Raw genomic sequence first — 14,567 nt, forward strand, 5'->3', positions numbered from 1 at the left:
GTTCCACCTCTGTATCCCCACTCTACCAAGCCCTTCACTGGCTCCCCTTCCCCTACAGAATCCATTTCAAGCTCCTCACTCTGACTTACAAGGCCCTCGCCAACTCCACTGCTCCCTACATCTCTAACCTTATCTCTATTCACACTCCCTCCCGCTCACTGCGATCGTCGCCTCTCTTCCCCTCTGATTACCTCTCACGCACGTATCCAAGACTTCTCCCGCTCTGCTCCCCTCCATTGGAACAAGCTCCCCCGCTCCATCAGAACTTCCCCTAATCTGTCCTCTTTCAAACGAACATTAAAAACCCACCTTTTCCTTAAAGCCTTCCAGTCTCATGCCTAAACTCCCACCGGTCGGCTACCTCTCTTTCTCATCCCTTCTTCCCTTCTCCCCCTTCCTCCCGTCTCTCCGTCTCATCCATGTGTCTGTCTGTCTTCCCCTCCCTTTAGATTGTTCGCTCCTTTGAGCAGGGCTCTCCTACCTTCTGTTTCCATCACTTTTAACTGCGCTCTCCAGCTGCTCAGCTCACCTCCTCTCAATCCCTCTGCCTCCTCTCGCTTCTCTCCGCTCCCCTCAGTGACTCTCAAACTGTCATCCGTGCCCACCCTCTTGGGCCATAGTTACCTGCCTGTACTCACTTTTCCCCTCCCTCCCTCTCTTTCATGCTGTACCTGAGCCCCCAGAGTTATAGTGCTTACTGTTACTTGTACTGTGCTGTTTTACCTTGTACTGTGCCATTGTTTGTCCTTGTACGGAGCTACGGATACTTTGTGGCGCCCTATAAATAAAAATGAATAATAATAATAATAATAAAATAACTAAAGATGATGCTGATCACCTGCCTCTGCTGCAGACCTTACCTAGAAATTTTCCTCAGTGAATCAAGAGTCTACCTTGCCATATGATCAGTGAACTAGTGCTTAATACATATGACTGCACTATGGGTTCATCTTTGGGTAAACACTAACAGTATGAGCAGACCTCAACACCTTTGTGCTTAGTGTACAAAGGATTAGATTTGGACCAAAACTTATGAGCAGCCAAATGCAGAGGCATTTCTGGTCCCAAATATAATAAGCTAAGCCATATGAGGTGTCACAGAGTATGCCGAGAAATATCTTATGCCAAGCACCCTAAACATTTTAACACCTAGTACAATGCACATGTCTGTTGCCAAACACACAAAATTGAGCCATAGCTGGAGTCAATTATACCAAGATAAGACACATCCACTTTCAGGCATAGTGTGCCGAGTTATAACAGCTGGCAAGTATAGCATGCTAAGCTACATTTGGTGTATATAATGTTCAACCATATCAGATGCCAAGAATAATATGTACCCTTCAGCTACTGGTTGACCGTGCGGTTTCTTACCTTGCACTGAACTGTGGCTGCCAATCAACCCAGTAATTCTCTGCATTCACCTCACACTCTCATCTGTTTGTCACATATTATGCTGCACAGCACCTGCAAGAAGCCCCTTCCCACCCCTCAGAGTCATAAACAAGACTAATGCTCCTTGCATGCTAATAATGTAGAAACACTAATTTGTACGCTATTATTCAAACAATTAATGCCAGTGCAGTCAATCAGTGTTCATATAGAACCCAACTAAACCCTGATTGGCTGCCCAGGAGAGTTCACGGTTTGAATGACTGTTCGTAAGTAAGGAAAATAAGCACTACGTCTTGTAAACAGGCGCTCTCAGCTGTGATCTTGGCAGGGTTCTGGGTGCAGAGATAGTCTCCTGAGGTAGTAATATGGTATCAAAAGTACACACATTATCCCACCTGAAACCAATTACTGCCCCTCAGTCTTGTCTTCATCAACACAACATAGTAGATTAATGCAGGGCTGTTATTCCTCAGCACCAATCCAGCAGCTATATTGAAGCTGTACAGGCAGAAAGACAGTCCAGAAGAAGACCTGCCCAAAAGTTACCAATACAAATATTACACAATTAAATGTAATCATTTTTTTAAAAATTTTGTATTAGGATTTTAATATTAGCATGCAGAAAGAAAACAATATTATGACATACAACCGTAGTAAAAAGAAAAGAGTAAGGGAGGGGGAAGAGGGAGGGGAAAACAAATGCTGGACTGAGTCAAAATTAGGAGAACAGGTAGCAAAGAAACCCAGGTGGATACCTAGGCTGTAACGAGCTAAATCCTAATTTTTACTGGGATTCAACATGTCATCAAGGACCGGAGAGGAGGGAACTTTATGGAACACCTCAAGAATTGAAACAAAGTGGATTTATGAACTCAAATCACCTATGGGACGTAGCATAGACTCCTTCTTGCCCATCTAAGAATAAAAATAAAAAAATCCTCTCCACTATACTAAATTCAATATTTTTTTAATCTACTCTTTATATATACATCTACTCTTTATATATACATACACACATATATATATATATATATATACACACACACACAACCCTGGCACTCCAAACTCACCCGCTTCCTCCAGAAGTGCTCTCGCACTGCTGAACGCCTCTGGAGGAAATCTCGCTCCCTGGCCGACTTCCTTCACTTTAAATTTATCTTCACCTCATTCTGCTCCGCTCTCTCCCTTGCTAAACAATCCTTCTTTAGGTCCCTCATCTCTTCTCAGTCCTCCAACCCCCGCCGCCTCTTTGCCACCTTCAACTCCCTCCTCTCTCCACCCCCCCTCCTATCCCGACTTCCCTCTCAGCTTCTGACTTCGCCACATTTTTCTCTTCCAAAATCGAGGCCATCAGACTAAACATCTCCTCCTCCCATCCCCCTCCATCCTCCCTTTTCCCCTCACCTCCCCCCAACAACCAACTCTGGTGCTCCTTCTGTCCTACTTCAGGTGAAGAAGTTCGCTCACTTATTCTATCCTCTCCACCCTCTACCTGTCCTCTCGATCCTATCCCCTCTCGCCTCCTCCGCTCGCTCTCTCCCACTGCCTGCTCTTACCTAGCCCACCTCTTCAACCTATTACTCTCCTCTGGCGTAGTCCCCTCCTCATTTAAACACGCTCTCATCTCTCCCATCCTCAAAAAACCCAATCTTGACCCCAACTCTCCTGCTAACTATCGCCCTATCTCACTTCTCCCCTTTGCCTCTAAACTACTTGAGAGGATTGTCTGCAGCCGCCTCACCAGACACCTCTCGGACTATTCCCTCCTCGACCCTCTCCAATCTGGTTTCCGCCCCCTGCACTCCACCGAAACTGCCCTGGCCAAAGTTACCAATGATCTACTTTTAGCCAAATCCAAGGGTCACTTCTCCCTACTCATCCTCCTCGACCTTTCTGCGGCCTTTGACACCGTAGACCACCCCCTCCTGCTACAAACCCTCCTCTCTCTTGGCTTATCTGGGTCTGTCCTCGCCTGGTTCACCTCATACCTTGCTAACCGCTCCTTCTCTGTATCCACGTCTGGCTCCTCCTCCACCCCCTCCCCTCTTCCTGTCGGAGTCCCTCAGGGCTCTGTTCTCGGCCCTCTACTCTTTTCACTCTATACCTCCTCCCTTGGTGCTCTCATTTCCTCCTTCGGTCTTCAGTATCACCTTTATGCCGATGACATCCAACTCTACACCTCCTCGCCTGATCTCTCCCCCACCCTCCTCTCTCGTGTATCCGACTGCCTCTCTGCCATCTCCTCCTGGATGTCCTCCCGCTTTCTCAAAATTAACATCTCTAAAACTGAACTCATTGTCTTTCCTCCCCCCAGGCTCCCCTCCCACCACGACCTCTCTATCACCGTCAACAGCACCACCATCTCTTCTGTCACCCAACTTCGCTGCCTGGGCGTTACCTTCGACTCCTCTCTGTCTTTTGCACCCCACATTCAATCCCTCGCCCAAGCCTGTCGCTTCCAGCTTCGCAATGTTGCCCGCATCCGGCCCTTCCTCTCTCAGGATGCCACCAAAATCATCATCCACGCACTCATTATCTCCCGCCTCGATTATTGCAATCTCCTCCTCTCTGGCCTCCCCCTCTGCCACCTTGCCCCCCTCCGCTCTATTCTCAATGCGGCTGCAAGACTCATCTTCCTCTCTTGCCGCTCCTCCTCCGCATCCCCCCTCTGCCTTGCCCTTCACTGGCTCCCCATCCCCTACAGAATCCTTTTCAAACTCCTGACCACCACGTTCAAGGCTCTTTCCCAGTCCACTCCCCCCTATATCTCTAACCTCCTCTCCATTCACACTCCTGCCCGCTCCCTGCGCTCGGCCAATGACCGTCGCCTCTCCTCCACCCTGGTCACCTCTTCCCACTCCAGAATCCAGGACTTTTCCCGTGCAGCCCCCCTTCACTGGAACAACCTCCTTCGCTCCATCCGTCTCTCTCCCAATCTAAGCTCCTTCAAACGAGCACTTAAAACTCACCTCTTCCTTAAAGCCTACCATCCTTCCACCTAACCCATATTCCCCTCTCTCCTCCCGGCCCCTTCTCCCTCCCATATGCATCAACTGACTCCCTTTGTGCCTGAGTCTTGTTTACCCTCCCTTAGGATGTAAGCTCACTTGAGCAGGGCCCTCTTCCCTCCTGTATCCATACCTGTTCTTCTGCTCCGTCCTTACTGCATTAGCCTGCCTGGAGCCTCTGAAGTTTGGTATTTATTGTTTATTGTTCAGTAATGTCTTACCCTGTATAGTCTACTGTTTTGTACAGTGTACGGCGCTGCGGAACCCTTGTGGCGCCAAACAAATAAAGGATAATAAATATATATATATATATATATATATACATACACACACACACACACACATACGTATATATATGTTCACATACACACATTTATAATTATTTTCATTCTCCTATTTTCTTTTTGTTTTATTTGATTTGGAGCATTTTGTTCATAAGCAGTCTGTATAACTGAAAATTATGTTTTTAAAAGCTTTTATTTTTAACATTGTTTCTACCTAATAAAAGTTTATCAAGAACGGGCGCTAAATAAAGCTTCACTATTCAGTAATATCCTTGTTAAAGTCCTGAGGAGGACGAAACGTGTTGAATTACAACACACTATCTTGATCCCCGACAGCTGCCGTTTACTTCTAGTTTTGCTTTCCACGAACACTGAATCAGCTGCAGAGACCAGAAAACACTCAGAAGGACTCTACTATATCGGCGGCAACAAAAAGTAAAAGAAGGAAGACAAGTTGGGGCGAGTCAGTTAGGGTAAGAGTGATATGTCCGGACCTTGTACACGTCCCCACAGTTCTTCCTGCCAATGAATCCTCCGTCCAGCATAAAACTATAAATAATGCAGGAAGCAGAAATCGCGCATTTGGCAGCATTAAGAATGTGGCCGACCAGTGTTAACGTATACTTGTGAACATCTGCAAGATGGTGTAGGATTAAAGAAGTAATGGTACATAATAGATCATGAACACTTCACCGGAATCTCAACATCTTGGGACAGGACCACCAAACATGTAAAAAAGAACCATCGTGACTACAGAAACCCCAAGAAGACTTTGAAGAAACTGGGTATATCTTATGGAGGCAGGAAGGAACCAAATACATCCATAGAGTAATTTGTAAGCAATTTCATTAGGGCGTACACAAATGCAGCTTTCAATCTGATTTTGGCCCATTCCTCTACAGCAAGAGTCATGATCATCTATTTATAAAGCGCGTCTAATTGCGCAGCGCTGTACATTCACATCAGTCCCTGCCCCATTGGAGTTTACAATCTAAATCCCCTAACATACACACACACAGACCAAGAGAGACTAAGGGCAATTTAATAGCAGCCAATTAACCTACTATATGTATTTTCTCTTTGTTTCTACTAATTAACCTACCAGTATGTTTTCTGGAGTGTGGGAGGAAACCGGAGCAATCAGAGGAAACCCACGCAAACACGGGGAGAACTTACAAACTCCACACAGAAAAGGCCATGGTCGGGAATCGAACCCAGCGCTGTGAGGCAGAAGTGCTAACCACTAAGCCACTGTGCTGACCACAAGAGTCTCACCTATGACCTCTACTTAAATGAGTTGTGAAGATCCCCGGTTTATCTGGCCAAATTCTACCCACTCCTCTCTGGCTGGCCACCCACGGGTGCCGTCCTATGCCAGGGAAGTCTATCCAGTACCTTCAAGGATTCTCAGTCACTCAGGCAAATGCAGTTAGAAAGTAAAACAATACATTTATTGTAACAAAAATAAATCACTAGATTAGTATATACACACAGTAAATAAATGCCAGGCAGGTTTACCACATTATCTGTCCCTTACCCCACTAGCTTAAGGAGTTACAGTCACCTGGCTGTGCAGACTTGACGACCCTTAGATTTGCAGATGTGTTTCACTGGGAGAACCACCAGCCACCCTGCAGTTTCCAGCATCAATTCCCATTAAGAACTTCACCCTCTGGAGTGGCTCCTTATATCTAGGATCTAATTTCCACAGTGTTTTCCCCTCCCTGGGCAAACCCCTGGGTCTATCCACCATTGGTGGGTGCTGTATCAGGGGGTTGGAGGGGGAGTGGAGATAAGTTGTACTTCCACAGAAGGTCCCCTGGGAACTAGGCTCTAGACAAATTGGTTGTGTAGTGGTTAGCACTTCTGCCTTACAGCACTGGGGTCATGAGTTCAATTCCCGACCATGGCCTTATCTGAGGAGGAGTTTGTATATTCTCCACGTGTTTGCGTGAGTTTCTTTCAGGTGCTCCGGTTTCCTCCCACACTCCAAAAACATACTGGTAGGTTAATTGATTGCTAACAAATTGACCCTAGTCTGTGTGTGTGTGTGTGTGTGTGTGTGTGTGTGTGTTAGTTAGGGAATTTAGACTGTAAGCCCCAATGGGACAGGGACTTATGTGAGCGAGTTCTCTGTACAGCTTTACTGTTAGTAAATTAGTGGCGCTATGTAAATAAATGGTGGTGATTATTTTGGTGAATTACTCATGTTGAGAACAATGGATACTAATTGGCCTTCCCCCTCACCTGTATCCTGCAATCTGATCCCTAGCCATAACCCCCCTGGTTTCATTTTAAGGACAATGAACAACCACCTCACTGCCACAACATCAATATACAATACACAATATACATATTTATAATAAGCTACAATGTCCCTTTATCCACATGAAATTAGACACTGCAGTGGTATTCTGTTGAGCTGAGAAACAAAAGCAAGAGCTATAAAAAGTACATGCTATAATCCACATTTTGTGAGAAACGAGGGACAGACTGGTTAGGGTGATATTAATACCTTGTTTCACCACATGAGTTCATAGCGATCTCCATCAGGTTAACAATACACTATAAAAATTCAATAAAAAAGTGGAAATAAGACCACAGGGATGGGACTTAATGCTATAAAATGACTCAAGAGGGGTAAGTTCGGGGGTGTTGTTTAAATTCAGGGATAGAGCGGTACAGGTGTTGCAATTTAAGGAGCTGGTAAAAGCGGTCATGTAGGTGCAGGTGCTATAATCCCAAATGTATAAGGAGAATGATGTAGTGGGAGACAGCAGCGAGAGGGATAGGTGATGCTTGATAGAGATCCAGAGTAGAGTATATGGGGAGAGAGCGTGAAGGAGGTTAGCTTCAATATCCACTCATAATCTTGAGCAGGGAGGGGAATGGAAAATGACCACTTGAGTGAGGTGGGTAGCAACATAGCATTTTTGAATATTCAGTAGACCGAGACCACCTTCCGAAGCATGACGGTATAGCGTACAGGCTCGTATTCTAGGGCAACTACCCGACCAGACACAGTGAGCAATTTGTTTTTGTAAGGTCTGCAAGGCCAGGGATGGGACCTTCACTGGTAGAGTTTGAAATAGGTATAAGATCACCTTAATAAATTAATTTTTATTGCTGTAATGCAACCTAGCTAGGAAATTTATAACTTGTACCACTCCAGCAAATGAAGTTTGAGGGAATTCAACAGTTTGGGTAAATTAGCATCACACAGCAAATTATAGGGACTGGTCAGGTAAACACCCAGGTACTTGAGCTTATCCAGGCGTCATCTGAAACCGTGTTGCGTTGAAGGGATCAAAAGAGAGGAGGGGGAGGTTGAGAGGGAGGATTTTGGATTTACCAGTATTGATTTTAAAATTAGAGAGGTCTCCATATTTTCGGAGTTCAGCTTGAAGAGAGGGGGTCTGTAAGGGTCAGGAGGATATCATCTGCATGCACTGAAATCGAAGTGTAACCCAAATTCTAAAATGAATAACAATTATATGAAACACTGTCTTCATATCTGGCTTTAATCCAGTGTACAGAAACTACTCTACTCATTTCCAAAACATCTTGTCACTGATCAGTGCTGATAACTGTTAAGGAACAGAAAGGCGGAGGAGACTGAATCAGTTCTTTTATAAGTGAAGAAAAAAAAAAAAAGAAAACTGAACAGCCCCCTTTTGGCTCAGGACCCTGCACAATTCTTCAATCCACCTCTCCTCTAGTAAATATACATTTTGACTAATTATTGTGCCCAAAATTGGGCAGAATAAAATCACAGATTTAGTAAGAAAGAGTAAATTCTATTCCTGCAATAATAACATACATTTCTCACCTAAGAATCTTCCAACATCATTTTTAAACATCAGAATCGGTTAGTAAAATAAAATGGATTTTTGAAACTGTTCTCACTCTGGAACATAAAAGTAAAGGCGATTATATTATCCTATTAAAACATGCATAATTATAACATGCAGTCTATTTAAATCTAGGCCAGCAAACCTCTAGGCTTAGTATGCACTTACAGGAAAGTAGAAAAAAGTGGTTTATTAACTCATTCATAACAGGACACCATTAACACAGAGCAGGGCTATTATTGATTTACACATTAACATTATGGGGCATATTCAATTAGGCTGGGCGGTCACAAGTACGTGCGCCTGCGCATGGAAAGTGACAATACAGTACTGCAACATCGCGGATTCCCTTTGCAACTTTATGGGGTGCGCACGGAACGCCGCAACGTGCCGTCAGTGGAAGCGTGTATCTGCGATCTTTAGACTTAATTGAATATGCCCCTCTGATTTTTATAAATCATACTTACATCTGAACACTGCTTTAGACAGAGCAAAGGCATTTCTTATTTCAGATAGATGAAAAGTTTATTATAATTTTATACAAATCTATATTTCTGCTATGTTTTACTCTTTGAAAGAAAAGGTAATGGAGGGAGAGTTTTCACCTCCTCAACCAAATGTAGCAATCAATCAAGAGTGCACATAATGAGGTAAACTGAGGCAGCTGTGTTAAGTACCAGGATTTGGGAAGAGGGTTGGGTGTTGTAAAAAAAAAAAAAAAATTACAATAAAAAAAACCCAGTACAAATATTAGAGTTGATTTAAGTACGGAATATGGGTCAGATTTCAGTTGATAAGTAAGATGTCTAGCGCAATAGGTGTTGTGCAGCCACTCAATGAACAGCTGAAATGATTACAAATTATTTTGGCAATGCTCCATAGAGTAACTGAAAGTAACTTTTGGTTACGGTAGGGATGGATCAGTGTTTTCTCAATGAGTAAGACTTAGAAGGGACCTTTTATGTGGACGTAGCGATGTAGCAATAGGGGTCTCTGCAGCAACTGGGCTTTGTGGTCCCCTAAGCTACCCCCAATTATCTTGGTCCTTTTGGGATCTTGGTCTCTTACCCCATTCTGAAAATAGCCTGGAAGATAGCCTGTTTGAAATAAAACCTCTACAGCAACTGTTATGTGCATAGAGGCATGTACTGGTAGAAAATGCATCTCTGTATATAAGCGGATACTGCGTGACCTCCATCTGCAATTACACCACAATGGAATAGTTATATTTTATAGCACAATTCACATGCTCTGTTGGAGATGTAGTTAAATGGAATAGAGACGGCACGTTTCTCCTGATTATAGATTATTGTGCTATGTTACAATTAATCCTGACCATAAAATTAATAAATGTCACAATTAAATTATGTTTCCTTGGTGAAGTGGTGAAGGCAATTATCGTCGTCACAAGGTTTAATTTACTTTTAAATTGGGTGTAATATGAATAAATGAAATCACAGTTCTGCAAGCAGATTTTTTTTTTAATTAAAGAGATAGGTGCAGTTAGCTTGGACTTTAGGCACATTGTGGGTGCCTAACATAGCCAGCAGGGTTTCATTAATAGAGTATCAAAATTACAAATACAAGGATACTTTTATGAATAGTTTTTGTACCCAGGATGTGGGATTTTTGGGAAGCATACGCAGAGCATCTATAAAATATATTGCAAGAGTAAACATACTTTTTTTTTTTATCTAAAAGGATATGTCCCCCATTGTGGGAATTGTTTTTCCCCCTATCTATAAAACTTTGCTTTATACACTATCTGTATACACTATACATCATCAGGACAATGTCACAGAGTGCCAACTCCCTTACTAAATGGCCAGGAGGATTTTTGCTTGTTTCAAGTAATGCTAGATACATTCTGCTTGTTAGTGTACCTAGCCAAAAACTGCAGATGGTATGGGTTTACCTGGGGTAAAAAAAACAATCAGTCTTCTATATAAAACAATACAATTCCACAAAAGTAGACATTTAGTTTATAAACAGGAGGTGCAATCAACAATTACAGTTTTATTTATTCAATTTAATCATAAGTAGCAAAAAGAACATTTAGATGTTTTACATTTTTGAATCCGCTGTAAATGTAAGCTCTATTAATACTGTGAAATGCTTCTCTGGATCTAACTTCCCACTACACTACCTGCATCCACCACTCAACTACACAAACTAGAGGTTGGAGAGCTTTTTTTCCATTCCCAAATCTCAGCTGACTCTGCAGCGCTGGGAATGTATGAACCACATCTAGATGCCAACAGATCACACATGAAATACAGCACATATGAAGTACACTAACAACAGGACTGAATTCTCAGAGAATGTCCCCAGCATCAGCAATGCTTACCAGGAAAACAAAGAGCCATGCATGTACCTTGATTGAAAATTCCAGTGAGGGCATTTATCATTCAGTACTACCTCCATAGCTGTAAATTAAAACCATAGCCCAAGCCTAAAACTGCTGTGAAGATGCGATTCAAAAAAATGAGGAATTTATATACATTGAAAGAGTTTATCATAAAACAATGCTGCTTATTTGGTAACCAGTTCATGTATTGGCTAAATGGAGATACCTTAATATACAGTGGTAATTTAAGTGCACCCCTTGTCTTTCTTTTATTTCTTGGGGATTAAACAGATAACCTTATGTGACAGGATGGACCGCCTACGTCACCCTGTCTGTTGTTGCTGAGAACGTCTGGGCTTACTTTGTCACCGTCCCCTTTTGTTATTCCGAATACGCTCCTCCTGCTGCCACCACTGGACTCCATTTTTTGCATCCAGAACCACGGTCCTTATGGGTAACTGTCGCTGCTAGTGTACTCCCGTGCTGGTACACTTGGACTGGTACCCCTGACTGCTTACTATGGATCAGGGTGCTGTAGATGGATCTCCCCTGGCCTATCACACTGGCCAGAGCTGCTGGGTAGCGGGCAGAGTGGTGGTACTAGGATCTGGGTCCAAATTTCAGAACAGCCGGAAGCCGGATTAGATTTAGGGTCTAATCTGTAATTCACAGGATTACTGCAATATTGAAGACGTTGTCAAACAGGGTCTTGAAGCACAGAGTGATGTTTATTTTGCTCAAGTGTCCCGACAAGGACATTTCCACTGATTAAAGGTCTGATGGAACATCAGAATGATATATTTCTGCGTACAAGGGCTCTCTTTTTATACAGTTTTAGACACAGCCTCACAGGATATTTTTAGAATCAGGATGCAATTTGCTTACCCAAACACGGATTTACATCCAATGCAAAGCTAACAATATTTACGCTTATCTGTGATATCCTTAAAACCTTGCTGTGATTTCCTGCTTCTTATTTTGGACACAGTGGACATCTGACACAAAGTCTAATTACCCCTTCCTTTCCATTAAGGGGTATTGGACACTCACATCAAAAGGTCTAATTAACATGAGATTAGCATGGGTGCTTTCTTCCAACAGTTGCAGAATACACATTTCCTCCCCCCAAAAAAATAATTCCCCAAGAAAAGTTGCAAAACCCCAAACAAACCATTTCCTTACACCAAGATACACAATAAACTTCTTAAACAAAGGCTTATTGTATCAGATATATACATCAGAAATAATGCATTTCCTCTAGCAAGGTTAAAACAAACGAGTTTCTTCCCTGGTCTCAGAAATAAAGATTTTCCTTACCAAAATATACACAACATTAAAAAAGAAGTGCTTTTGCAATTATATAAATAAGCGCCCTGCGCCATTTCCTTTAAATGAATTTATAACATAAGTTAGTTATTAGTGATCCAGTCACACCTTAATATTAGGATTGACCAATAAATTGGATATGTGTGTTTGTAATGTTAGGGGCCAACCACCTACAATTATTACACATTGCAAGTATTTGTTACTCTTGGTATAACAACTGTGCAAGACAAAAAGTTACAGTTCTTGGTTGGCAATTGGTGCATTGTATCTTTTCCCACAAGTTATGTTTACTATGTTTAATTTATTGATTTTTATTTCTATACTAGATCAGCTCATTGCAATATGATCTATAAAAGTCTGGTATGCTCATTTTCAAATCAATGAGTATAAATTTCAGTCCGAAAACCAGGATATGGAATCTTTTAAACAACATTCTAAAAAATTATTCCTGGTTACCAACAGATACCAACAGCAACAGATAGATAATTAGATGTGCTATTTGTGTACAAGCAGAGATGAATGAGAGCAGAGAGCACAAAAGGTCACAGTGATTTATAAGGATGTGCCGACAGCAAGGGGTCAATATAAGACACATCTTACCCATCACGGAGACATCATATTCTATAAGTAAGGTGGCTTCCTGCCCGCACTGCTTGAGAATACTCATGGCTTCAGCGTGCGTTGTTCCATGCAAGCGAATTCCATCCACACTCAACAGCCTGTCCCCTGGCTTGATTGTGCCCTCTCTATAAAAGTATAAAATAAACAATCTTTATTAATTTGATGTAATGCGGTTTAGAGATAATAGCCAATTACACAAAGTGATTCACTTGCACTGTGCATGACATCAATCCCACTTGTCTATACTCTTAGCATTTACCTTGACAGTTACCAAGCGCGAGGTCACAGAGGAAAGGAAATTAGTTTAATCTGAAAATCAGTGATGGGAAAATAACTGCTTATTACTATGTAATGAAGACCAAGTATACCAACATGGGCCCTGGGTTTTTGTTGTATGACATTAATCTAGAGTAAACTTTGGAAAAGGGTTAATATTTCTCCACACACTTCAGCAACAATGGCTCATCAAATGTGCGACACAGAACATCATTAGCAAAAGTGATAAGGAACAAAACAATAGAGCTAAATTTTACAACAGAGATATTATTTTTGCAACTTACCTAGCAACTCAATCACTCTTTGCTTTATGAATGTTAAATGAATTCAACTAACAAAATAATTACTTTGTATACTGCATAATACCATTGCTACAGTAATTAACCTACGGATAGACATTGCTACTGATAGATATTCCTATATTTATGTTGCAATCTCTACCACAAAAATAAAGAGGAGATCAAATCAAAATTAAGAACGGTGGGGATTCCAGTAGACAGTATGGGCTCTCTTTACTCTATGTGTAGATGCATTGGTAGAACTCTGCACTGCCATAGCGAAGGTTTGGGTAGGGTCCAAAAACCATGGGGCTCAATGGCCTGTTCTGAAAACAGCAGAGAGAGGGCCTCTTCTGAGCATACACCAATGGGAGTTCCACCACTATATAGATGAGTTTTAATACAATGAATTGGAAAATGACAGCATCAGACCTATAGACTTATGTAGATGTAATGTACACAAGAAATTAATTTATATAGTTGTAGTTTCTTTACTTTAATATGGCAAGATTTCTATCAATCAAATAATATTCATGATAAACCATGTTATTTCAGTGTCGACCCATAGTCATAAACCCTAAACTGCCGATAACCCAAGTTACAAGTTCCTATAACATAAAAGGAAGTATGGGTTAGTTTTTATGGCTTGAGTAAAAGTTAGGTCACATGGATGTTGTGGTTCTTCATTTCAAAGCTAAGATTGTAAGCTTGCGAGCAGGGCCTTCTCACCTCTTTGTCTGTTTTACCCAGTTTGTTTATTAGTTTACGGTGTTTCTCCACAATTGTAAAGCTCTACGGAATATGTTGGTGCTATATAAATAAATGATGATGATAATGATGGGAACTCTACCTGTCACGCTAAGAATGTCTTTTGGAAAGTAAAGAAACTACCAAACTGTAGATATCATATTACACAAATATGCAGAACGGCATTCTAGATTCAGAAACAGGTTATGAATGTGTGTAACAAATTATAAAAGCCTGTTCATAGCTTGAAATATGTCAAAACTTGTATTGTGGAAGAGAGGCCATAGAAGTTGTCAGGGACAACAGAAAAGCCACGTGTATGTCAGCTAGACCGACATTGATATGTGATACTGACTTAATACTGTACTACTTGTCTATGATCATTATCAGCAATGGTCTCTCTCGCAGGTGACTTTTCTACTTGGTACACACAG

At 41.9% G+C, this 14,567-nt stretch overlaps 1 protein-coding gene across 16 annotated transcripts in view; it reads right to left on the reverse strand.

Annotated features, from left to right (window-relative positions):
- GRIP1 (glutamate receptor interacting protein 1) overlaps positions 1–14,567 on the reverse strand; it is a 473,755-nt gene that overhangs the window by 78,230 nt on the left and 380,958 nt on the right. For all 16 annotated transcript variants that reach the window (XM_075209477.1, XM_075209466.1, XM_075209465.1 and 13 more), the window contains exon 7: positions 12,812–12,957. In XM_075209477.1, coding sequence (XP_075065578.1) covers positions 12,812–12,957 — 146 coding nt within the window. The remainder of the gene's footprint in view (positions 1–12,811; positions 12,958–14,567) is intronic.

The sequence above is a fragment of the Mixophyes fleayi genome, chromosome 4 (assembly GCF_038048845.1).
Source record: "Mixophyes fleayi isolate aMixFle1 chromosome 4, aMixFle1.hap1, whole genome shotgun sequence".
Classification (NCBI taxonomy): Eukaryota; Metazoa; Chordata; class Amphibia; order Anura; family Limnodynastidae; genus Mixophyes; species Mixophyes fleayi.